The sequence below is a fragment of the Cydia strobilella genome, chromosome 24, assembly GCF_947568885.1.
Source record: "Cydia strobilella chromosome 24, ilCydStro3.1, whole genome shotgun sequence".
Classification (NCBI taxonomy): Eukaryota; Metazoa; Arthropoda; class Insecta; order Lepidoptera; family Tortricidae; genus Cydia; species Cydia strobilella.
In genome coordinates, this window is record NC_086064.1 from 8,759,150 (window position 1) to 8,786,934 (window position 27,785).

At 39.9% G+C, this 27,785-nt stretch overlaps 1 protein-coding gene across 1 annotated transcript in view; it reads right to left on the minus strand.

Moving 5' to 3' along the window:
* The window catches only part of LOC134752517 (uncharacterized), a 97,170-nt gene that overhangs the window by 20,614 nt on the left and 48,771 nt on the right, over positions 1–27,785 (minus strand). The window contains exons 12-19 of the mRNA XM_063688211.1: positions 19,415–19,635; positions 18,782–18,835; positions 17,820–17,899; positions 16,935–17,061; positions 16,360–16,429; positions 15,967–16,105; positions 14,649–14,819; positions 11,633–11,734 (exon numbers count right to left, since the gene is read on the minus strand). Of these exons, the coding sequence (XP_063544281.1) occupies positions 11,633–11,734; positions 14,649–14,819; positions 15,967–16,105; positions 16,360–16,429; positions 16,935–17,061; positions 17,820–17,899; positions 18,782–18,835; positions 19,415–19,635 (964 nt within the window). The remainder of the gene's footprint in view (positions 1–11,632; positions 11,735–14,648; positions 14,820–15,966; positions 16,106–16,359; positions 16,430–16,934; positions 17,062–17,819; positions 17,900–18,781; positions 18,836–19,414; positions 19,636–27,785) is intronic.

A 27,785-nucleotide genomic window follows, 5' to 3' on the forward strand; every position in this document is an offset into this window, starting at 1 on the left:
TAACACTTCGGTGGCGCGGCGTCCGAGTGACAGCTTTTGTGTTCGACACGGCGTCGAGAAGGTTAACGTCGCCCGCATTCGACATTTAAATGCCACCTTAACACTCAACACTCAACCAATGACAGAGCAGTATCCACACGCCGACCGGCCATTGGCCGCCGCCGCGGCCTAGTCAAGCTGTGCGCTATGTGGGAGCGGGAGACAAGACGTGATGCACACGACACTACGCAGCCTACCCTAAGGCTAGCCGACGCCCGTCGCCCCACGCAACGCAAAAGTGCTTCTTTCGCGGGCGTATGTGTTTGTGGTTAAACCTTATAGGAATAGGAACCCTAATGATCTGTGATTGTCTAAAGAATTAGGGGTTATTATATAATTATAATTATTGAAAGTCATAATGTAATGATTGTCATATCATCATAAGTCATAATACTGAAACCGTTAACATTTCAGGATTTTCCTAAGGTTATCCTATAGACAGGTTAGGTTAGGTTTGTTTTATGGCAATCCTGAAAAGTTACGCGTTTCTGAGAAAAACACAAATTATGACTAACGAAAATGTGGACAAACAATACATTATGACTTAAAACTTTATGGGAAACAATAGAGACCCAAAGAATTGTTTTGTTAATAACTTAAATCTAATTTATCCCTTTGTTTAGTACTAGCGTTGATAACGATGACAAAAAAAGTTATAAGAACACAGAAGCTTGTACGAATAACAAAAATTTGGACAAAGATATTGGCTTTGAATTACGTAGTAGGTCAAAATCCAAGGTTTCGTCGTTGCTTCAATTAATTCTTCTAGAAGCGACTTTTAGTGTCTTATGCGCTTTAGCGGTGTGATAGTAAGGTTATGGTTGTTAGTTTGCGTTGCGTGAGGACTCAAAAACCACAGCGCCAAGCGGCGTAACAAGACAGTGCGACCTCCGAACCTGGCTACCTGCTTACCACTGTAAAACTGTTATGTCTGGGCCAGTAAGGTCACATCTACATCTATATAAAATCACTTAGTAAAGACAATGCTCTGAAAAGTGAATATGTAACTAAACAACTTTTAATATGGCCGACCCCGAAATCACGAAAAAAAACTTCGGAAAAAATGCGATTTCGGAGTTGGTATTATCCCATAATAAAAGATTGTATTGTAGTTCGGGCGATTTTTCCACAACTCGACGACTGGCGCCTATTTTGCGTGACGCGCCACGGCGGTGCCCGTCCGAATTTCTCGACTATATGCCATTTAAGTAAGACTAGGCGTCTTTGACCAGCTCTAAGGGCAAGCAGTGCGCGCTTGCACCTCCTAAACGAACTCCTTACGGATTTACGTTGTAGCAAGAGAGACTGGTGCTGCCATCTATGAACAAGTTTGGTTAGTAGTGTGACTACTTAAAAAACACAAATCAAAATATTTTAATAATTTGATTTGTTCCCAAACTTGTTGATGTAAACTGAGGTTTAATAGTAAACAAATATGTATGACACAAAAAAAATAATTGTAGAACAATCCTAGGTGTCAGACAAATATTCAACGTGCTGTATAACTATCAAGTATACGCAGGTATGTTAAAGTTAAACAATAATGACAACCGTACGTAACGAACCACCTATCTATCCATTCAGTACGAAAGAAACGGTATATGGGGCATTTTCTATGAAAAGGAACGTTATTGTTGATGGCGCTTACGCCGCACAGCGTCGCGCGGCATTGTACTTATATCGGAGCATCGTTAATAATAGCGTAAGTGCCATCGACAATAAGGTCCCTTTTTATAGAAAATACCACATATGGATGTCACTGTAGCCGCACCATCAGGCCAATGTTTTACAGTGGTAGCGATACGTAGAGGTTGCAAGTAGCAGGCACCAAGCGCCCGCGCGACACTGCCGAAACCAAGTAGCATCAGAAATAAGGTCGTCACTAACTAACAGTGGGAAAGAAGTGAAGCAAAAATCCGTCTAAATTAAATCTGCAGTGAAATATTTGACAACCACACCCATAAGTGCCATTCTTCAAGACGTAGTGTTTCGAAAGTAATATCAGTAATATCACTTTATGCAGTAACATTTTGAAAATTCTACTTGACTTTATTTTACATAAAGTAGATACCGGATAAATTATCCTCATGCTTTCTATAAAGTTCAGAGGGCCTACCGCGAGTTCGACGTGTTGCCTCCCTGTCACACTTAGGCCTACTGTCCACGGAAGCGTAGCTGCATAGACGCGTACTCGTCATTGTACGCTTGCTGTACGCTTGCTTGCAGCCTACATACAAAACCGCACAACTCTGTCGACGGAGCGGCAACGTCGCGTCAGCGACGCTGCATGCAAGCTTCACGCCGCTGGGCGTACTGCATGTCATACGCCGGGCTACATCGCAAGGAATAGCACGTTGAGTTTTTGTAAATAACGTCTTCATCGTTGGACGACATTCTCACGAATGAAAGGAAATGTAGGCTACGATACGCTTACGCTACGCTTCGTGGACAACGTCTGTACGCCGGGCTGCATGGCAGCTGCACTGCGTATTCATGCAGCGTCTATGCAGCTACGCGTCGTGGACAGTAGGCCTTACGTACGAATTTACAAGTGCGACAGAGAGGCAACACGTCGAACGTGGTTCGCGGTAGGACCTCTCGAGTTCTTTTGCTTTCTTCCTCGCGTTATCCCGGCATTTATGCCACGACTCATGGGAGCCTGGGGTCCGCACTAGTTTTTACTTCAACTGTCAACCGTCTCGCTATCACGCATGAGATACAGCCTGGTGACAGACGGACGGACAGCGAAATCTTACTAATAGGGTCCCGTTTTTAGGGTTCCGTATCCAAAGGGTAAAAACGGCTATTACTAAGACTCCTCTGTCTGTCACCAGGCTATATGAACCGTGATAGCTGAAATTTTTACAGATGACGTATTTGTTGCCGCTATAACAACAAATACTAAAAAGTACGGAACCCTCGGTGGGCGAGTACGACTCGCACTTGTCCGGTTTTTTACCCTTTGGTCACGGAACCCTAAAAAAGGAACTACGTATAGTAGTTTGAGAATTATGGTGGTGTTGCCAAATATACTTCACCATAGCGTGACTCTAACGCTCGCGAAACTTCGAAGCCCTATGTTACCAAGTGTGTTGGTCCGGTGGATTAGTTAAAAGGGTAAACAAAAATAGCCTTAACTTAAAGCTCGTGTTATTATAAATGGCTCCTAATACTAATTTGTGCTAGAACACAGTCAGGCATAACTCTTACGTCTAAAAAAACAGGCTTAAAAGATGTCGCGGGGTTACAATGCAAACAATAATTACAATTCAATTATTGCTTTTAATTGAAATGCCTCGAAATTCAGAAAAAAACTGCATGATATTACATGGAGTTTCTATGGCGATATGATAAGATGGTCAGCAATTAGATAATTTGATTTTTAAGTCCGTCTGCAGGCGTTTTTTAAACAATCTCGTGATTTTTTACTGAATTCTCAACTGTTTTTTTTAATAAATGAAAATCATATCATTAAACAAATAGATTTTATGACACCATCTACGATTTATTGAAGGGACACGTCATTGTGAAACTGTTTTTTTATAAAAAAAACTACGAAATTTAAGTGTAAAAAAAATACAAAAATTTATTAATTCAAGAAATAAAGTCGTGTGAAAAAAATCACGAACGTATTCAAAACGCCCGCAACAGAATCACACCTTAACACGTTCGCGGACGGTAAGTGACGTCATGTGGACAAAGGAAACAAAAGACTACGCGAATGCTATAGCATTCGTGTCCGCGAATGTGTTCCCCGCGACACCCTCACAAATTGGTATTCGGCAGTGCGTTCCGCGCGCAGGCAGGGTTATACTAAGCCAACCTCAGAATCTGGGCATGCATATACTAAAAAATAACCGTGCTAAGTACGCACAATTTCGTACAATGGCCCGCTTGTTCCCATCTCTGTCGCACGCGCATATATGCGCACATGCGGCATGGCGGCACAGGATTTTAATAAATGTACGAAATTCTACGAGCTTAGCGTCCTTGATTTAACTGCGACACTCTCGACTTATAGTGGACCTTATATATTTGATTATAAGGTTTATTGTCAGTCAACAGTGTGATGGACGGAGCGTGCTGTGAAAGGGAAACACAATGTACGTAACCGAGCATTGGTAAAGCCTTTTCTCTTTGATGAGAATTAGGAATAGTCAGTAAACTGTGACGATGTCACATCAGTAAAACTGAAACCCGATTTCATTCGATAGTGTGACGTAACAGAATAAATATTAGGTACAGAAAATTCACTTTCTAACAAAACGCATCTATTACGACACGACAGATATGACCGCAAGGTGGCGCAAGCGTGAACAGGCGTCCGTTCCGTAGCGGTGCGCGGCAACCACTATGGCTAGACACCATAATTGGTGCAGCCCGCATGTACTTGTAGCGTGGCGACGAAATCGCGGAGTGAGCCACGCCTGGTGACGTGCGTTCGTGTTTGCGTTGGCTATTTTTGTATGGGTTTTTGAACAGCGCGCCAAGCGGGACGTTTTGGTAACTCAAAATGTCATACAAAATGACACTTAACGCTTACGTCACGGTCACGTCACGTTATCGAATGTAATTTACACTAGGGGGTAATGTAAGCATTTTCTATGGGCGAAACGTATAGAGATAGAGAGTTAAATATGTAATGAATGGAAGTATGTTTTAGGGGATTATTACTTCTGCAAAAGGCGAATTTCGACTATAGAAATTCGTTGTTATAGAATAGTAACGTCATAAGTATTAGTTAATAATATAATATATTGTGAGCAGGAGGTTTAATTATCTATCTTCTCATATCTGTAGTAAAATTTACTTAGAAATAGTTATTAAGATAGAAGTATTTCAAATACGAGATATGTATGGTCAACTAATTGGTTGTAAAGATGATCAATATAGGAAATACTGTCAGTAATACTGATGCGTGTGAGTATTGCTGGTGTGACCGCATTCAAAGCACGCTAGTTATAACAAAGTATTATTTGTGCTACTGCTAACATACATAATGTAAATCTATATTAGCACATTTTTACAAGAGATCCTTATATAGAACATGTAAATAGCCTGCGCCTTTAAAAGCCTTGTAAGTCTAAGCTAACCCTGGACAGATTTGGTAGCGACAAGTACGCCTCCTCACCATTTCGTTTACAAAGCCAGATCAGAGTTACCTTTATAAGAGTATTGCTCAATGTCAAAACAAGATTAGAAAAGCATTGGTTATCTTAATTGCTAATGTTTAAACTAAATAATAGTTTATGTGACTGCTACATAATGAAAGGCATTAAAATACGTGTGGGTTTATGCAACGAGCAAAGCGAGTTTCATAAAAAGATCGTGTGTTTTAAAGCCTAATTATGTACAGTTACATGCACTGTATTATCTACTTAAAGTTTTAAAGGCGCACACAGGGCCCAGCCGCACCCTAAGCGAAACACAAGGAGCAAGGGCATAAGGGCATGTACAAGAAAACCTTACAGTACGTACAGGCAGACCTAGACTGAACGCGTCATACAAGTCATACAAATAGTCGTACATAATGTACTATTCCACGATCGACCACAAACTGCTTTCACTGCAGCCAACATGCTTTTGATTTAATTTTTCATAATAATTGATATAGGTTTTATATAAAAAAGTGACATATTTAATGAGATAATTAATTGTGATAATGAGTAATGTCGTATTTTTTTAGAGTTCCGTAACCGTTGCAAAAACGTAACGCTCGTATGTCACAAGCATATTACTCAGTAACTCTATTTAGAATGTGTAGGATGTAGGTGCCTTTTTGTAAGCCGCTAATTAGTTTTGCTGTTAAATAAATAAAAAACTATTTAATATGGGCATTTCAATGTAAATAAAAAACCGGCTAAGTGCGAGTCGGACTCGCGCACCGAGGGTTCCGTACTTTTTAGTATTTTTTGTTATAGCGGCAACAGAAATACATCATCTGTGAAAATTTCAACTGTCTAGCTATCACGGTTTATGAGATACAGCCTGGTGACAGACAGACGGACAGCGGAGTCTTAGTAATAGTCCCGTTTTTACCCTTTGGGTACGGAACCCTAAAAAAGCAATGCCATAACATAAATTTTGAACAGTGGATCAAAAAATCCAAAATATTTTTCTGGTGTTGTCGTTTGTCAGTAACGTGGAATTGAATCTGGAGTCGAGCGTGGAATACTATCATAAATTTATAGTCTATAGTACTGAGTAGATTGTATTGAGTTATTTAGTCTAGATGAGCACACAGAGTGGTGACGGGGTCTACGCCGTCGGGAGGTGTTAATCACTAAATATGGCGACTTCTACCAGCGATGCAAGGGCGCGAACAATTGTTATTATACGTAGGTAGTAGCTTATGGTAAATTTATTTAGTAACGGGCAAATATATTTTTTAATAAAATGTAAGGAATCGAATTGTACGATTATTTTTTCCCTATTTGGAAGTTTTTTTTTTAACTTTGAAGTCTTGTATTTATTTATTATTCCCATATATTTTTTAAGTTTCCTATTTATCTGTTTAACTATATTTAGTTATAAAATTCAAGATGTGGAAACAATTATTGTGTACTAGGTATTGTCTATACTGTGTTCGCGCCCCGCATTGCTGCATGCTTCCATGCGTCGTGTTAGAAGCGTTCATCACCGGACTCCAAGCGTGGCGCACTCGGTGTGTTTCAGCCCTAAGCAACTTAAGGTGCCACTCCGATTTCGACTGCAGGCGGCAAGCTGTGCTGTTCTTGTTATCTTCGATATCCAAAAAAGCGTACGTAGTACGATGCGCTTATGATTCGTAAAAAAAGATTTAACAAAAGTTGCCCAATACCAATATGTAGTTAGACCAAGCTAAGTTGGCAGCGATTTTATAAGCCTAGACTGTGCGTTATTTTAAACGTCGAACTTCTATGAAATTATGACGTATAAATAACACTTGAACAGTCTGTGCTGCCAAAATCGTTGCAGAGTTATCTTGGTCTAACTCTTAGTTTCACTGTTTTTTTTTTAACCGACTTGAAAACTTTAAAAGAAGGAGGTTCTCCGTTCTCCGTTCGTTTTATACGGACATATTAAGGCTCAACTAAGTTTCATCATCATAACTCTTAAGAGCCTGGCATTTGTCGGTGGAGTAACCGCCACTCCGTTCTTCTTTCTGCCGCTGTTTTGAGCTCCTGATACGTCACTACGTTGATTTTCTCTTTGGCTTGGTCCAAAAACGCACGTCTCGGTCTTCCTCTGCCTCTCCTTTTTTCTATTATTCCTTCTATTATAAACTTTATGTAAGTATCGTGCCGTATCAGGTACCCCAACATGTTTAACTAAGTTTAACTAATATAATTTTTAATTCTCTTTTTTTATTTACCAGATACAAAGTTGAGAGTTTGTAGGCCAATCTACAACCCAATGAACATATTATCCGGTAGTAAGATTGTAAAATCGATCTGTCATATTGGAATATAAAAAACTGAAATTGACTGATTTTGGGACGCATATAGAAGATAATAAGAAAACGAGCGCAGTTGCAATCTGCCGCCAAGCTCGGAGCGATGCCGAAATCTGTATTAAACTCCATACATCTATAGGTACTAGTTGTAGATATTTATCAAATTGATTTAGGTATACTATATACCATACATGAGAGGAAAGTATTAAGAAAACAAAATAGCTAGAACCGCACACAAAGCTCAATAAATTGTCTTTGTGTAACACAATATTAATTATACTTTTTACACGGGGTCCCTTTGTATGACATAATTATTGAAAGTCATATTATCATTAGTCATAATTATGAAACCGTGAACTTTTCAGGATTTTCCTCGAGTTATCCTATAGATAGGTTAGGTTAGGTTTGTTTTATGGCAATCCTGAAAAGTTACGCGTTTCTGAGAAAAACCAAATTATGACTAATGATAACATGACAATTACATTATGACTTTCAATAATTATGTCAAACAATAGAGACCGTTTTTACACATATCGCTGAATGTCATGCTCAATATACACTGATTTAAACTTTCACGATTTTTACTCATTATCATTTACAACGACGGGACTTAATCGCGTACATATTTTACGCGATTAAGTCCCGTCGTTGTAAATAATAATGCTCAATATACCACTATAGACTTGGAGTTATATACAAATTGATTACATAAATAAGGGGCCAAGTCCAAGTACAAATACCTACAATACATAGAAGTGAAGATGCCTGGTTTTTACAGCCTATGGGATAACTTAAAATTTAAAACGAAAACATGTTATTTGGTGCAATTACATTAAGCGTGGTGTTAAAATTTATAAACATATTTAAATATAAGATGCTTATAATTATTATAATAAAGGGACAATACAAAGCCTAGAAATAAACTTATGACAATCACACTAATGTGGGATAAAATTACAAAAATACATCACCACAATACAAAAAGTGTTAATATGATCCTACTGTTTAAATATAAATAATACATTCTAATAGAACTTCAGATACGCTATAAATACAAGACAGAACATAATTGTAAAATTGCAAACATTATCATTTACTTCCAGTAAATAATAACATGTTATCCACTCTCGGATCTAAGGGTCTCCGGCAAGCTCGGTTCTCCATACAAACGTAGTTCCGCTCTCATTTTAAAACGACTAGCTAGATTGCTCTGAAACTTTTTACTTACAATAGGATAAGGTATATCTATGTCTGTAATTAGTTTATGTAGCTTCAGATACCATAGTTAAAAAAATACAGCGAATTTAAACTTTTCATACAAAACTTATTTTTGCTCCATTTCGTTTGTTTTATAAACTGGAGCTATATAAACTAATTTCAGACCTGGATATACCTCATGTCATTGTATGTAGAAAATTTCGTTACAATCCAACACGTAGTTTTAAAATGAGAGCGGAACTATGTTTGTATGGGAAGGTGCAATTCAGCCGAGCTTGCCGGGGACTCTTAACAATAGCATAGATAAAAAATAGTAAGACGTGTATAATAGTGCAATATGAAGACGCAATGTTGACAGCTGAATTAGATTTAGTCATTTATTTATTGCAACCATAGTGTACCATACCATAGTACGGAGGCGCTGTACTGAGACTTACATTAAGTGATAACTAGGTTTATTATATTGATTTAAACTAACACGATTTTCACTCGTAATTTTAAACTAACACGGGACTTAATCGCGTACAAACTTACGTTTATTTATTGCCTGACGTTTCGAACGTGACGTCTGCCTGTGACCACGAACGTACATCACTTTCGAAACGTCAAGCCAAAAATAAGTTTGTTTTGTACGCGATTAAGTCCCGTGTTAGTTTAAAATTATAGGTATTAACCTACCCCGGGACTTAATCGCGTACAAACTTACGTTTATTTATAGCCTGACGTTTAAACCGTGACGTCAGCCTATGACCACGAACGTACATCACGTTCGAAACGTCAAGCCAGAAATAAGTTTGTTTTGTACGCGATTAAGTCCCGTTTTAGTTTAAAATTATAGGTAACTAGGTTGTCATTGTCAAGTGTTCAAAATCTCCCATTGCTAGCGTCTTGAGCTTGGGCTCCTGAGAGGCCTGTGCCCTGCAATATTACTATTGTCCTACACACTGTCCTAGTATTTTTTCGTAGGTATATAACAATAGTACAAGCAGTGACAGAAGACAGGGTGAGAATTTAACAGCTAAAACTATACTAAATATATAATGAAGCTAGTTGCATTTAGTTTTGTACCAAGCTGGTTATAAAAACAGGGCACTCCCACCTATATAATTATAGCACAATGGACGAGCGAACCACAAACATATATCCAACTATATCACGCACTTTGGGTGCCAACACTGCCAACGAATGTTCTCTAGCACATTTAATATTTTAACAATAGGTACCAGATCGAACCGTTTGATCAGAAAGTTTTTTTCCTATATTTATAGTCAGAAACTTAGAATACGATACTAGCCTTTAAATCTTTACAACCAGATTTGTTTTATAAAAATCTTAAAAGATTAAAATAAATAGTCCCATTTTCAAATGTGACTAAAATGGGTATCCAGATTTCTTACAAATAGTGATTTATGCGTCATAATTAGATATATGTCTGTGGAAAATGCCTAGCGTTTTACAAAATTCACAATGCACAATCAACCGAATTCCTAACAAGTCTACCATTAACACTAATCCATCTTTTAAATAACGGTACAACTTCAATATCGACCGCACTATCAGTCGATATCGGAATCAAACCTTAACCGATTTCGAAGATAGCTTAGTATCAAAATTTTATCAATGTCATACATTTCCCAGTTCAGCTCAAGTTCGCTTTAATATTGTAAATTTGGTTTGTTTTACCGATATTAAAAGGACTTAGTAGCCAATGTTATATGGCGTGCATTTCTTTACAATTGAAAAGTATGTAATTCACGTTATTTAGGGGAAGTTTTTACTATACAAATACATACATACGTACAATATTCGTATTATAACTTGTATAATAAGGCTCTTCATCTGTGTCGTTGAGCTCCTCTTCAAATAACTCAAGTTATAACTTGCTTCTACTACTCTCTTTTAAAAATAAATATAGCACTTAATCCCCACAAAGTATACCCATAAGCAATAATACTACGACAGTAAGCGAAGTACACTATTTGCACTTTACTTTGCCAACTATACAATAAATATTAAGAGGCCGGTGTCGATTTTAGTCGCAAAAATGTAAAATTGATAGATTTAGTCGGTGAAATTGTACACCTTTTGTTACCTAATTGAAATAACAAGTACTGGTTTCTATTAGCGCATCTTCTTATCTTACCTTTTATCAGATCAATTTTTTGAAAACAGACTCACTAAATTAGTAATGTTTGCTTTTCTGATGGACGTTTAGGTAAACGCGCGTAAAGCACTAATTTTGTCGCTCTTATTTGTAAATTTCGTAAAGTTTGGACGGCTAAACATGGTAATTTTGTATTACACGTATCCTGTACTTGAGGTTTATCAGACTACATTTTTATTATTATGACTTTGAAGTAGTGTAAATGAAAGTTAGACGAAATCAATTTTCTCCAGAAATTTCTTCAAAACAAGTGACAATTTCTCTGAAAATCGACTTAACTTCAACGTAATTTTGATACTTAAACAATCTACAACATTTGTTGAAACTATTCTTATACATCAATTTGTATAATATACCACCATACATTTTTGATGAATTTTTAAAAACTGTCCCTTCTTTTCATATATTACCGGTGACGCACGCTTGCGACCTCATTATTAAAAGGCAAGATGAGAAGACGTGCTAATAGAAACCAATACTTGTTATTTAGATATTACGTAACAAAACGTGTATAATTTCAACGACTAAATCTATCAATTTAAAATTTTTGCTCCAAAATCGACTACGGCCTCTTAAATAAGTCTGTAGGTCTCTACATAGGGAGGTGGGACAACGTTGCAAGTTTTTCTTCTAGAAAGTGTATAAAATCATGAACACCAAGATCTATATAGGTCTCAATAGATGCACGCCATAAAACAGAGCCGGGAGCATGGTGAGTGTATGGTATGGCCACCACCACCACCCACGTACAGCGTCCAGCGTCCAGCACCAGTTACCTGGTATCGCAGCGACAGGGAGGGCAGCACGGCGGCGCCCCACAGGTCGCCGACGCCGGGGCCGGCGCCGGGCACGCCGACGCCCACGCCCAAGGCCGACACCTGAGCGGCGCCGGAACGGAAGCGGGAGGATCAGTTGTTGATTTCACACCGTTATCGTTACGTTTTTATTGCCTGATCTCATTTGTCACCGTTAGGTAACTAACTCGGCCTGCATTTGGCACCGTTGGGTTCAAAATCCAAATATTCCTAATTCCATCAAATATATGTATACTAATTTGTTCCCAGTAAATACAACATATTTTTATGTTTTAACGAAATAATGCAGTTCAGACTTGTTTCACATAAAAAAAAATCTAATATAATAAGAATTGTTTTAGGAAGAAACTTATCTATTGTAATGTTAAAAACTTAGTTCACATCACCCAATCATGACACACTCAGCGACCACGTAAACTTGAATGACGCGTCACTGACAGTGGCAAAGCTTTGGTAGATTTGATGGAATTAAAATTTAAAAGTGTCATTGACAGTTGGAACCCGTCCAATATCATAATTATTTTTCATAGTGTAAGTTTAACAACAAACGCTTGTTTTTTTTGGCAACAGTGATCCATAACTAGAATGTATACCTATTTCACGTTATTCAACAACTGATCCCGCCGCCATACAACAATTTAACCTAGTTAACTTAATATATAACATAATAACTTATATAACATCTCTATATGCTATGCCCAGATCGACACAAGTCACCTAACGTATACGAAGAGTAACACACCCAACTGACCTTTAGTAGACCTTAACTAGTCGCAATAAGGTATAGAAACAGTCAGGTAACTGTGTCAACGATACAAGTATCACCCATTTGTCCAACATAAAAACGCTACAGAATCGTTAGAACATTCGCGCTCTATAACCAAACTGACAATAATCAGTTTAATCAATAATTTTGTTGCGTCAGTCTTGCAGAACAAATGCGAATCACAAAAGAAATGTAATAAAACAAAAGTGTTCGTTTGTATACACGAGGGTATGTGTATTGTATTGTTGTGTATAATATTAGAACTGTAGACAAATTCCGATTTAGCTATAAATATGTATGCAATTATAAGCTTCTAAATAAATAATTGCACACATACGAATACCATGAAACTTGTAAATATCACGTTTGAAGGTGACATTTAGAAGCTCCAAATGATATAGGACGTAGTATGTACTGCCTACAATTGTAATATAAAATAATATAAATGTATCAGTGTGTGTTTGATTGTTTGTGTCTCCTTCAATAGGCTGCTGTTGAGAATGTTCATTAATACACGTTTACACAATTTGACGACATCCGATACGAATACTTTGTACCTGTAGTTCAATCTATACAGAAAAATTAATTTTGCTTTGTATTTTTAGCTATAAATTGTTTTGTAGTAATATAATGTCATGTATTTCTTTCAAAGTTATATAGTGAAGACACAAGATACCGTAACTCGCTTATTTCTAAGTACTAAATCTGCTTGTTTCAAATTAAAACCGTGAAAATAATCGTAGTCGTAAAAATTCAAGGCAAAAACAATTTAAAATTTCAACAAGTGAATCAATATAATTTAATCGATGTAAAAAAACTCCCTGGTAATTCTGACGTCATCATTTATAATCTCATACCTTAAAATATGATTTTAAATTAAAATTAAATACCCGTACCCCAAATTTTAGAGGCGGAGAGATGCAGCCGTGTAAGTAAGTAAATATTCTTTATTGCACCAATAATTATACATTTTACATACATATATTATATAAAAGTAGTTTAAAAGGATTAAATAATTTGCTATTTTTGCAACAAGTTAATTTCTTGGTTTTCAAATTTTGCTCGTAGATAACGAGTAAGTGTTTATAATTGATGTGTTTGTGTGTTTTTTTGATGAAATAAACCAATAACAATAAATTACTTAGATGAACAAATGTAATTGTTGATGATTTAAATTAGCTCCATGCATGAATTTATTTTTATTTTTGAATTCATAATTTATATCGTTGGAACACCGGAAATGATATAAATACTTTTGTAAACCTTAACATTATTTTATTAAAAAATATTTATAATGTTGAAAATTTTTGAGCGGTTGAAACGCTCATAATTTTTGGCGCGAATTCGACAGAGCGTGATGACGTCACACGTTGGGCGGCCCAACTGACGTTTGCTACTAATGACACTAATCTGTCGAACGCGTGACGTCACGTGGCGTTTCAGGCGTTTCGCTCACTAGCTTTTCGCGGGCAAATTTTTGTACTTCTTATTTATAATTTTAAGTAATTAAATGGTAATTTAAAAACGGAAATGCATTTGTAACATGATATAACGGTAACAAACATCCGAATAAAACATATTTCGTTCAAATATAAACTTCATGCATGAGGCTAATTGTAGAGTCGAAAAGAGATCTTAATTTATTTCATTTGTTTAATATCTCTTTGTATTTTCGCGATATTCATTTTTATACAGTACTTATAATTATTACTTAGGTATTAAGCTTTAAGAAAACTTGTAGAAGAAGACATTGTCCTCGCGGTCTCCAAGATATATAATATATATATATAAGTAATTTAATTAGTCAACCCCGTTCGTTATCGTTCCCGGTGCAAAAGTGCCCATAATGCACTTAAAATCTCTAATCTTTGTATTAAAATTTGTTGTTTTAAAATTTCTTTGTAGTTTTACATGTATGTAAAATGTATAATTTTGGTGCAATAAAGAATATTTACTTACTTACTTACTTAATATTTAACATTCTCATATAAATGTGTTATTAACAAAAAGTTGTTTTCTTACGTGTATGTAGCCATAGCCAAAATAGCAAAAATGGAACGCTTAAAAAGAGTCTAGTCACGACTTTTCGCTTATTGTAAATTAATTATAGTAGCAACATCGCGTATCTGACATTTAGCTGATATTCTTTATTATCACAACGGCTGCGTGCCTCCCCTCTGCCTACTCCCGCACTATCATAAGCGTACATACCTGAGGCCGGTCCCGGTGCGGGTGCGGGTGCGGGTGCTGATGCGGATGGTGCTGATGCTGGTGCTGCGGATGCGGATGCGGATGGGGGTGGGGATGGGGGTGGTGCGCGTGCGCGTGCGGCCAGCCCACGCCGCCGCCCAGCGCGCCGAGCCGCGCGCCGCGGAGGGACATCTGCAATGTTATTACCCACATTTGTTAAACTACGAATAATGCTTCCGTGAGGCTCTTCTGTTACTCTTCACTAGGATTAGGGTCGGTTGCACCAACTGTTTGTGATCGTTAAAGAGTTCGCTTAATTTCATTGTATGGAAAGTTTCATAGTAAACCGCCGCGGCGCGCCGGTTGACGTTGATCAGTATGTCAAGTTCGGATGGTGCAACTGGCACTTAGTCTTACATTTGAAGCCGGACGCTTCTAACTTGTAAATCTAGCTGCAACTTTTTTCGTATTAGAGGATTTTAGAAGACTTTTGTAGGCTTGGTTTTTTTTTAAACCTGTACAAAAACATGCGTGAAACAGGCCTTTGTAAAATAGATATTTACACTCAAACATACCCACTATGTCAGTAGGATAGGGAGCAAAATTCGAATTTTTTAGGTGCCAACTCTTCGCGCCTACATTTTCTAAATTTGCCGCCGTTTGCCAAAGTGTAACTCTCAACAGAACAGAACAACAGAAACTGGCCGAAGACCGACCCATGTGGCGTCGTGTTGTCCATGATGGCCAATGCAAGCACGACGATGCCTGGTTTACCTATTTGAAAGAAAAACGCTTGGGGCGCCACGAGCAGGCCTCCAACCCCCGCCCACCTGGGGGAGCATACACCTGCCGCGTGTGTGGACGAGGGATCCTCTCCCGCATAGGGCTACACAGCCACGAACGCAAGTGTCGTTACCGGGATGCTGCTTAAAACATCTGGCACAGATGAAAAGGCCTATTATATATATACCTAATAACTCTCAACAAAACCTCCGGCAATCATAATAGTACTACTTGACACCCCTACTATCGTATAAAAGACCATTATAGTAAATAAAATGAAAAATGTGTGCGTGTAATCTTTACGCGCGATTGAAGTAAAACTTCTTTGACGATGACGTTTATCGCTATGTTGGCACTTTGACGTGTGTCCTATTGTGCGTGTGTCACTACTGAGCGTTACTTCCGTCAGAAAAAAAAACTGAGTTACCCTCTAGTCGCGCCTAAAGAAGTTTTACTTCAAAAATAAAAAAAGATCCGTTAACGCTCTAACCTAACACGGGGGGTTATCGGATCTTTTTCCCTTACCATTTTCCTGAAGACCAAATAGAATATTTACCTGGTTCATATCCAATAATAACGGCGCATGGTGCTGGTGCTGGTGCTGGTGCTGATGCTGATGCTGATGCTGATGAGGCTCCAACACTCGCTCCCGCCACAAGCCGCCGCCGCCGCCGCTCAGGTACCGCACCCGCCGACTGAAATGTTTCATTTAAATTAGACAACACCTTCAAATTAGTCTTGTATGCCAACGATGCCATTCAGCAGAGAGGAAAACAGATGTGGAATCTCTACCTCAATGGAAAGGCAGCTCGATCATTAGAAACGGTGCAATCGGTGCTCCTAGTTGAAGATCCTCGAAAACGTATCGAAACATGTCGAGCGTTTATTCGACTTAACAAGTTTAAAACAAGAGGTTTACAAGATGGACGTTACAAATGAGGATACTTACGGGGGCTGGTAATGATGACGCGGGGTCCGGCGCTCCGCCGCCGGCGCGGGAACTGATACGTTAGGTTCGCCTGGAACATGCAAGCACACTGCTTAGTAAACATTTCAAATAATAAAGTTTTTTTGACATAAAAATAATTTCTGATACAAGCTAACTGTATTTTTCTCTCAACAGGCAACGTCGCGTTTGTAGCTGTAATAGAATAGCGACTCCGCCCTCCACGCACTTAAGCGTTCCTAAGGCTAACTTTTCGGCGGATCCTCTGCCTCTGGCTAACCCTAGCCGGACGGAGTGGAGTTATGTAAATATAAGAGGCGAGTTGGCTATATGTTTAAAGTCCTTTGTACCAGTGTTGACCTCTTGACAGGGGTAGGGACAGCATCCACTTTGTGTTGGCTTCGTTTCCGCGTACGTCTTCCAAATTTCCAGGAAATTGCACCGTGTACGGGAACACATACAAATAATAATCAAACATTGCGCGAGCAGATAGAAAGCGCGTTGCGCGTCAAGCGCATATAAGCACAAGGAGAATTGCTCTTAGACGCTGAAAATACTGAGATGCGTTATTATTTAACCTGAAGGGCGATGCCGGGAGATCCGCCTCCGCTTCCTGCTGGGGCTGTCGCCGGGCTTGGAGGACAGCTCGCCGTCGGACGAGCCCGCGCCGCTGCCTTCCGCGGCTCCCTCCAGGGGGTTTGTGTCCTGCAACATTGAACAATCACCATAATATCTCATTCGTCTTGACAGAAGGTTCAAGTACCTTCTGTACAACGTTTCCCACAAATAAACTAAATTATAAGATAGTGGGCGCTTTTGTACTTTACCGTGGATATCATTGGTAAGTACACGTTTTACCGTTCATGATAAAGCACGGGACCTAAATGTGTGAGATTGTATGATTGCATGTTAAATTTCCGTGGACATTAACGTACCTACACGGTATGCCAGTCCTCTACAAGGTAAATTAAAAGCGACTGCATATAATCTCATCCATTTAACCTTTTGAACGCTTGAACAAAAACGTCACTGCTGTCACGCCAAGATAACGGGCGCAAGCGAATGTAAACTTTACTCGAAAGTGTCAAGGTTACTTTGACAGCGTCCGCCATAACCCATATTGGTCCTTGGCGCTGTGGGCACCACTAGTAACCACCACTTTAGGGGTTCTTGGCGTTCAAAAGGTTAATAGGTCCCCTGTTTATGGTGACGATAAAACATGACGTTGCTGGAGACGTTCACATTAAAGTAAAGTATAAAAGGGGCCAATAAGGGAAAGACATTTGGGTCCGTATTTTTTTCAACTGAATTGTGCAAATGCAAACGTATCAACAGTCACCTTTTTGAGTCAGTGTTGTGCCTTTACCACTACAATTGAACCTGATGGCCTTTGCAGCTTTTCGCGAGCTTTCCAAGCTATGATTCCGTTCCTGCGCTGTCTACTCAAAAAAAAAAAAGCTTACCATATGATGATGGTGCGGGAGGTGGTGGTGCGGCGGGTGCGGGTCGGCGGAGGGGCCCGCGCCCGGGCTCAGGCGCAACTCTGGAATACACATGGTGAAGCGTCAGCAACAATCCAAATCTTAGGGATTAAAGCTACCCACACTAGCGTCACAGGGCGGACACGCTATACATCAAAAATCACTTGAGTTTGTATGCGTGAACGGCACGTCTGTACACGCGGCATGCGTCACTGTGTGACTAAGTTGCTTAATAATAGTACTGAGCGGCCGGCAAACGGCCGTCAATCTGGTGTCGCGGGGCGAGGTAATTCGAGCCGGGGCGGGGCGGTGCGTGGCCGTTCTGTATGATAATACTAATACTATTACTTATTCTGTGCTAGCGTCTTCCAAGAGTCGGCGTCTAGTCAACTCTATGGCTGCTGCATGACGCTACGTTGGCGCAACTGCGCAGCGTCGCCATTTTCCATAGCGCCGACGCTCAAAAGACGCTACTGTGCGGTGGCACTGATAAAGACAGCTGTTTGATCATGGTATAATAAAACAAGGTACTCTCGTCTGCACACGTGCTGTTAAAAGGTTCACGATGACGTAGGCTTGTGTCAGTTACGTGGTTCGCGAGTCTCGGAAGAGAGTACCAGGCGGAGTATATTATTATACCATGGGTTTGATAGAGAATGCAAGTAGTGTTCGGCATGGTAAGCAATGTTGAGCAAGTGTACCGTACGTACGAGTTAAGTTGTCAAGGAGACAAACTTTTTAATACGTTTTCGATCTTTACTTTGAATTTGATTGTTAAATGTCTTTTGACAGTGTACGTAGCAAAGTGCGCGTGTCTTTTGAACAGTTGACAGCAAGGATAGAATCTCAGAATGTCAGTAGGATGTAAATATTAGGTATGTCATGGATGGAAGAAGAAGAATGTATCAGTTAGTGTAACATGTCTGATGTATGTCAGTGTATACCTGGTCTGCGTCGCTCGGCGGGCGCGGCGCGCCGCGAGCCGCCGGCGCCGCCCCCTGATTTAGATTTAGATTTATTTATTTCAGGATAAAAATTACACTATAAATTTGCATCAATGTCGAAATTATGCTTATCTTCTTATCATGATTGTTAAACATTACATACAAAAAAAAAATTAAAATAAATTTCACTTTCAGTAAGGATTGTCATATAAGTTATAAGACCGAGATGCACTCGCGCGCTTTGCGGTTTTAGTTAAGTGGAATTTTGCTTCTAGGCATCCAATGAACTGCAGAGTTTTCTCTGTATAATTTAGTCGAGGGTCGACGGTATCGGGGTATCTTAAAAAAAGTACTGTACAGGTTTTAAAAGGTGACACCTCTGGAGATGTAAGCTGTCTATAGAACCGACGTGTAATAAAAAAATCATTATTGTCTGTTTAAAGCAGAGAGGGAAAGATATGCCCCTGCATTTTTCATACCACCCTGCTATCTACATAATAGGTATTGAATGGCAAGGCCGAGGTAGAGCATGATTTCAGTCTTAAGTAGTCTTAACACGCGTTAAGTTCTTAACTGACATAAGAGATAATTTACCGATGGTTGGTGTTTGTTGCTGTTACTCCGCTCACTCACCGATGCTAAGTCTCCTCGGTTCAGGCCGGTTCTCCCGCTTGCCCGGCGCATGGGGCGCGTGCGGGTGAGGGCCGTGCGGGCCGTGCGCGTGCGGCCCGTGCGGACCGTGCGGCACGTGGGGACCGTGCGGCAAGTGGGGACCGTGCGGCACGTGCGGACCGTGCGGCGGCGGGGACTGCGCCGCGCACGCTTCCTTAGGGCTGCCGGCACTGCTGCCATCACTGGAACAATAAGATGTATAGATTATGTGTTTGTTTTAATGAGCTTCGGTTTTGGACTTTTAAAGTGGAATTATGAAGAACTACTTGTTATCCAATGCTTCTTAACGCGGACCACCGGTGTTCCTCGAGAAGTGATTCGCGGATATATTAAACAGGACAACACAATTACATATTTAAAGAATTTATTTGATAAAGTTAGGTACGAGTATTATAATTTCCAATTAGTTGGTAACACTTTCATTCGTTTCAGCAAAGATAGATATAACTCCGTAATAGATGGATACAGTCTAAGGAAAAAACGTGCCTCGAAAATCAAGAAAATTTGATTCTCGATCAGAGGGCGCCACTAGTTTTGGCCTACTCTCGCATAGAGTGCGTTGACTGTTTCGTTTGTTATTTATAATTTTAACGCATATCAGTGAAAGAACATGGGTCAAAATCATATAAAAATAATTAATGCAAATAAAAAAAAACATTTAAATATATTAAATATATTTAAAAAAACATTTATCCATATTTAAATTTTGACTTAGTCAACTATGATTTGCTGTGGAAAAAGCTTTTCACGTCTGGAACACCTCCCGAGGTTGTAGGTCTGTTGAGGTTCTGGTACGAGAACCAAACTAACAATGTAAAATGGGGTGACGCACAGTCTAACGACTACAGGCTAGACTGTGGAGTGCGCCAAGGTGGGTTGACATCTCCGGACCTATTCAACCTATATGTCAACGACCTTATCGGGGAGCTGAGAAGCTCTAACGTCGGTTGCCACATTGGTAACGTATGTGTTAACAATCTGAGCTACGCAGACGATATGGTGCTTCTTAGCCCCTCGATAAATGGTCTTGTAAAGCTGCTTAAAATCTGCGAACACTATGCCAGTACGCATGGCCTAAAATATAACGTGCTTAAGACCGAAATGCTCGTTTTTAGGTCAGGGAAGGGTCCGGAGGTGATACCTACGGTGTGTATGAGTGGTGCGCCAATTCGGGTTGTAACGAGCTTCAAGTACTTGGGACACATCCTGAGCGAGTACTTGAAAGATGACGCCGATATGGAGAGGGAGCGCAGGGCTCTCGCGGTTCGGTGCAACATGTTGGCTAGACGGTTTGCGCGTTGTTCGAGTGAGGTAAAGGTGACCCTGTTCAAAGCCTTTTGCCAATGTTTTTATACTTGTCAGCTTTGGAACAGGTACACCAGGCACTCCTTCAACGCGCTGAGGGTACAGTACAACAACGCCTTTCGTATTCTGTTGAAACTACCGCGTTTCTGCAGTGCGAAGGGCATGTTTGCGGACGCGAGAGTCCCTGACTTTTTCGCCATTCTGAGAGCCAGGTCGGCTGCCTTCCGGGCGAGACTGCTAGCCTCTAACAATGAAATTCTGTCACTGGTAGCTAAAGACTACAGTGACGAATTTAACAAACATTGGCGTAAACTGCACCGGTCCGAGAACGGCCATCTTTAGACCATAAGTTTGTAAATGTTTTATTTCATTGTTTTAGGTTGTAAGTTTTAGTATTTTGCACTGTATTTTTTGTTTTTTTTTTTTTGTAAATTGTAAAAATTGGGTTTCTTGCCTGCCAAATAAATAATTTATTATTTATTATTATTATTAAATACATTTAACGTATTTTTATTAATCATCATTTTTAGTTTTAAAGTATGTCGATAGATGGCAGTGAATTTACAGCGTTTACAAAATTTACTATGACAGTAATTGCAATACTATAAAATTAAGTTAAGTACATATGTAACTAGAGACTGATGACCCCACAGTCAAACTCTTTATTGAGTTTTGCGGGGCTATGTTTATTGTAAGAATACTGTATTTTTATTAAATAAATAAAATAAATAAATAAAATAATAGTACCGCTCTATCTTATTATATCCTCTTTGGTTTCAGTGTCAAGCGCCCCTTACCAAAAACAAAATTAACAAACACCCCTATAGTGTTTTTGGCAGTGAATGTGTTAAAAGTAAAGAAATAACTATTCGTGCGGGGTGATGTTTCGCTTTCTCGGATCTCGTGTTGAATAAAACACTTCCGAATGTCGGATAATTCCGAAAATCACCCATAATTCCATCAGAATTCACCGTAGATACTTTATCCTCATATTATAATTATACTAAGTTATATACAGAGTTTTACTGCGTACTTGCGTAGTATAGTAATTTAGCCATATCAAAGATAGATATAACTCCGTAATAGATGGATACAGTCTAAGGAAAAAAAGTGCCTCGAAAATCAAGAAAATTTGATTCCCATTCAGAGGGCGCTACTAGTTTTGGCTAACTGTCGTATAGATGGCGTTGACGGTTTCGTTTGTTATTTAACAATTTTAACGCATATCAGTGAAAGAACATGGGTCAAAATCATAAAAATAATTAATGCAAATAAAAAAAAACATTTATCTATATTTAAATACATTTTATCGTATTTTTATAAATCTTCATTTTTAGTTTTAAAGTGTGTCGACAGATGGCAGTGAATTTACTGGGGTTACAAAATTTACTATGACAGTACCGCTCTAGTATAAGTTACTCTATGGCCATATTAACAAAACGCTAATATTATGGAGTGTTAAGAACAACGAAGGAACGCAGAATTACTAATTTAAAACATTATAACACTGTAATAAGGTCGACTGGTTTAACTACGTCGTCAATTGAAACAGCAATATTCCTGACTATTAATATACCCTATACCCATTGCAATAAAGGTTACATTAAATGATCAATTAACTGTGTCGTAGTCAACCTGCACCGTCAACTGTTCGAACAAAGACGTGACGTCACCATGACGACATCGCGGAAACCACGACGCTTATAATAAGCGACGTAATGTCATAGTGTACTTGTGTTACTTATGTCGTTTTATGTCGAGTTTATGTAAGTAGCTGATGTTGTGGACCGCGAGCCAGGCGCAAATTTCGTCAGTCATCGCCTCCCGGGCGAAAACTCGTATAGCGGTTAACGGCTATGTATGATGAACCCTCGTGAACGTCAGCTGCCGCTCCGTTGGTGGGTTGAGGAATGGCAGCCACCGAAGCGCGTAACACGGTCTTTCCACCGCGATACAACCGGCTGACGATTTGTTTTATTAACAATAGCATCTAAACTATCATCTAACAAAGTATCAAACGGGAGGCGATGACGCCGATGACTGAAAAGAATTTTCTTTTTTACATGTTCATGTGACCAGCTGACGGTCTTTCCACAGCGATACAATCGGCTGACGATTTTGTTTATTTACAATAGCATCTGAACTATCATCTGACAAAGTATCAAGCGGGAGGCGATGACAAATTTTTTTTTATAGACTTTATTTGCTGCCATTCCTCAACCCACCAACGGAGCGGCAGCTGACGTTCACGAGGGTTCATCATACATAGCCGTTAACCACTATACGAGTTTTCGCCCGGGAGGCGATTGGTCATGAAATCTGTTCCTGGCCCTCGGTCTATTGCGATGAATACGGTATTGAAAAGTAGAGGGGAGGGGAGTGGAAGTAGAGGGGTTTCGCTTTTTGAGAAGAGGCGAACGAAATTAATGAATGGAATCACAAGCACAGGTAAAAACCTGGTGAAATATCTATAGCAGGAAATGACACATAGAATAGAATAATGATTTATTGCCACTCACATACACATCAGCCTAAAGACCGAACCACACCCAGATGCGTAATGTACACAGTCTAGGGCACAAATATATATACATTCCCAAAGTTTCAAAAATATGTGTACGCTCTTACACCTTAGACAATAAAGTCGTGTTAACATATTTTTGAGCCATTTGTCTGGATCGATATTTTTGCCTTCGACTGTACGAGTAGCATCACGACTTTTGTTCCCTGCGTAAATGTGCACTACATTTTTTTATTTTTTTTTATTAATATAACCTATTGAAACGTTATAGGAAAAGGCTAACTATTAGGTAACTGTACAAATGGTGCAGAGAAAATTAGTCATGAAAATTAGCTCCATGCATGAATTTATTGTTATTTTTGGATTCATAATTTATATCGTTGGAACACCGGAAATGATAAAAATACTTTTGTAACATTATTTTATTAAAAAATATTTAAAATGTTGAAAATTTTTGAGCGGTTGAAACGCTCATAATTTTTGGCGCGAATTCGACAGAGCGTGATGACGTCACACGTTGGGCGGCCCAACTGACGTTTGCTACTAATGACACTAATCTGTCGAACGCGTGACGTCACGTGGCGTTTCGAGCGTTTCGCTCACTAGCTTTTCGCGGGCAAATTTTTGTACTTTTTATTTATAATTTTAAGTAATTAAATGGTAATTTAAAAACGGAAATGCATTTGTAACATGATATAACGGTAACAAACATCCGAATAAAACATATTTCGTTCAAATATAAACTTCATGCATGAGGCTAATTGGCCCAGACTATGTCGGTATGCTCAGTGTAGGGTTTCATAGTTGCCCGTATGTCACAATAGACAGCAGACACGACACAAGGGGGCTTTTTGTAGGTTACTCATCATTGGCGTGTAACATCAATAAAATTATGGTTGAAACAGCGTCCATAAGAGTGCGGCACTTCCGCAAATGAGTAAGTAGAATGCGAGAGCGGCAGCCTGCACAGCTGGCAGGAGAATGGCGCGACCGCACAGCTGGCAGGAGAATGGCGCGACCGCACAGCTGGCAGGAGAATGGCGCGACCGCACAGCTGGCAGGAGAATGCCGCGACCGCACAGCTGGCAGGAGAATGCCGCGACCGCCAGCTGGCAGGAGAATGCCGTGCCCGGTGACGAAGGTGGAACGGCGCGCTGGTGGCTCAGTTCTCGCCTATTGTGAAGAAGGTTAAACCACGATACATCGTGTGCAAACCCCTTCACCCATTGTCTTCCTCCAGTGGTCGCGATATTCACTCCTCCCTTTCTCAGTTGGTGAGCATTTACGTCCTTTTACTATGGGATGTTTTTTGGTGAAAGAATAACAGAGAAACTAAACTAACTATAGGTATAGTTCATACATTTTTAGGGTTCCGTACCCAAAGGGTAAAAACGGGACCCTATTACTAAGACTCCGCTGTCCGTCTGTCTGTCTGTCACCAGGCTGTATCTCATGAACCGTGATAGCTAGACAGTTGAAATTTTCACAGATGATGTATTTCTGTTGCCGCTATAACAACAAACACTAGTACGGAAACCTCGGTGCGCGAGTCCGACTCGCACTTGGCCGGTTTTTTACTTTTTTGGCATTTGGCGATATACGATTTACTGTCCGACCGAAACCCAAGGTTCGGGTTTTCTCTAGTTTCGACCGGACTGTAACTGTTCGATTGTGTGGAAACTGTTCGATCGGACGCTACTTAAAATACAGTGTAAACTGACTGACTACTGTGCACTGTGTGTACTGTGTATAGTGACTGTGTGGTATACGAGATGTGCCAATAAAGAGTATTCTATCTATCTACCTATACAGTTTCTGCGCGGCTGAAAAGTTCGTCAGTTTGTTGGTCGTAACCTGCCCAAATGTAAACTGAAACATCGGTCGGACATTATCCAAAACATGATTCGGTCTATACTGCCTCGATATGGTTCAAGCAGGGACCGGACAACCCTTTCCGCGATAAAACCCTTTTAATGGGCGACACTTAAACACGGCTAACAGATTGAAAGACTTTCCCTTTTGAACTGCAAGCCCATTCATACCCTTACCTTTGACTAACCCTTACCGAAAAGCTAACCAAAAATAAGGCTAGCTCTTAATAAGGGTTACCCTTATCTTTAAGCGCTTTTTATAAAGGTTTCCCTTTGCGTGAAAGAGACAGGATTAGTATATATCTACGGTAGTGTATGAAAAGGAAAGAAAATACGTGCCTAGTCAAAGAACGCCGCCGTCGCCGCCGACGATCGCTCGGATTCGAAGTAATGTGTGCTTTATGAACAAGGTAGACGACTTAAATTAGCACGCTTATATGCTAAAAGGGAAGCCCTTTATAAGGCTAACCCTTATAAGCAATATGCAAGGTGTTGGTGAGCGGATGATAAGGGTTTTGTAAGGGTATTTGGGCTACCGATTACTCAAATGTGGTAGTTTTATATAAGGGTTTTTAAAACCAAAACAAAGGGTTTCGTCTGGCAAAGGGTATGGTGAGTTAAGCCTTATGCAATACCCTTATAAAACCCCGATAAGGGATAGCGGGCCGGTCCCTGGGTTCAAGTGCTTATCTCAGTGTTGTAATGTAGGCCTTTTTAAAAAGCGTGCGATCCCCGCATTCGCGAACGGAAGTGGGCCACGAAACTGGTGTGATGCGGTTTCGCAACGAGCCGCGTTTTGGGCAGCTCTCACCGCTTTCCAAAGTTACGCCACCGCCCTAGTGGGCCCGTCAAAGCCCCGCGATAACATTGATAAGCGGACAACGCAGCCCATTTTCATGCGTCTTCTTTGACAGTCGAAAGTTTTTAGAGTTTACTCCTTAAGAATCGATTTTCGTTCGGAGTATAAAAATGTATGGGGAGTAAACGCTTCGCATGCCATGCACTTTACGCAGTTTCTATCTGTGGAAACTTGTAATTGGCTCACTGCTTCTATGTTATTACCTAACGTGTTACTTTAGCTGTAAGTTTTCCTAATAAGTAAAATAAAATAAAATAAAACGCGTTACGTTAATGTTTCGTGCGCAAAATAGATTCTCTTTACGCATCTCCTAGCAACGGCTGCGGAAACACAAGACAAGATTGCGCCTCACCTAGCCAGGAACATGCCTGCTCCGAACCAGCCAGCATAACAGGGGACGAAATTTTATGGGGAGTGACGTGCTCTGGGATGGGGGAGGGATAGTTATAATCAGCGGGCTATGCAGCCTAAAGCCAATATTGGAAAGTAGGTTATGTTTTATTGTAGTTTTCAATGTTTTCAATCAAATCAATAATTTCAATCAACGGAACCCTTGGAACGCGAGTCCGACTCGCACTTGGCTGGTTTTTTTAATTATATGGATTAGTCACACGGCTGTCTTATTTTTTTGCTGTGCACTTTACTGATTAAAGTCTGACCAAAAATATATCACGCGCCATGTTGCGGAATTTCACTGGAACTAATTTTTTCACTGAACTGTCAGCGCCCTCTTGACAATGATCATATATTACTGGTCATCAGGCTTTCTTAGCTCTCTCCGACTTTCAAAGTCACGCCACCGCTCTGAAAGTTGAAAACTTTGTGGCGTGGGCCTTTCACGTTTCAAAGACACGGCCCGCGTGACAGTTGCGCATGCGGGGTGTCACGCGCGCGTTGCCATTATACAACGCGTTTTGGATTCGCTTTCCAAAGTTACGCCACCGCCCTCGTGGGCCTGTCACGCGTCCGTACAACACGATTTTAAACGGCTTGCCTTTTTGTTATAGAAGTACGACTGAGGAAAGGGTTATGACTTGTGAATTATGATTTTAGCAGAGTGTAATCCTTTTTTTTATGTCCCAGATGGGTATGTACATGTACAGTCAGCTGCAGAGACAACTGACCCACCCTGCATAGAAATTTGTTGGCAGGGGGTCAACTATCGCATACTAAAATGACAGTTCGATTGCCCTAATTCGTCCGACCGATTTTATTATCTGGGACCTTAGAGCATTTAGGAACTAGAGACACCTTGTCTGTCATTTTCTTGGGGAGGGGCACGTCAAATGTATGGCTATATTGGCTATTTGTAGCCATGTCAGATGGACGTCAGTCCATACAAAAGTATGCACAATTGTGCAAGTCTGGAACACAAAAATACTTTATGTATATCTATATCATTTCTTCCATCGTGTTAAACTAGGGGTCCAATAGTAGTAGATTTGTTAGTGGTGAAGTGATTGTATTTTCCTTCCAGGTGATTTTTTATGCATGCAATTTGAATTCGGCACACCACTCTCTTCAATTAAAAGGTGACATAACAAACCGCAAAATTCTGGTAAACGACAACTTAGTGCCAGTTGCACCATCTGCACTTGAAAGACTGATCAACGTCACCCGGCGCGCCGCGGCGGTTTACTATGAAACTTTCCATACAATGAAATTTAGCGAACTCTTTAACGATGACAAACAGTTGGTGCAACCGACCCTTAATTGGTACCAAACCACATTTCACAAACGAAATTACAGTAAAACAAGCGAAAACCATCTCTATCT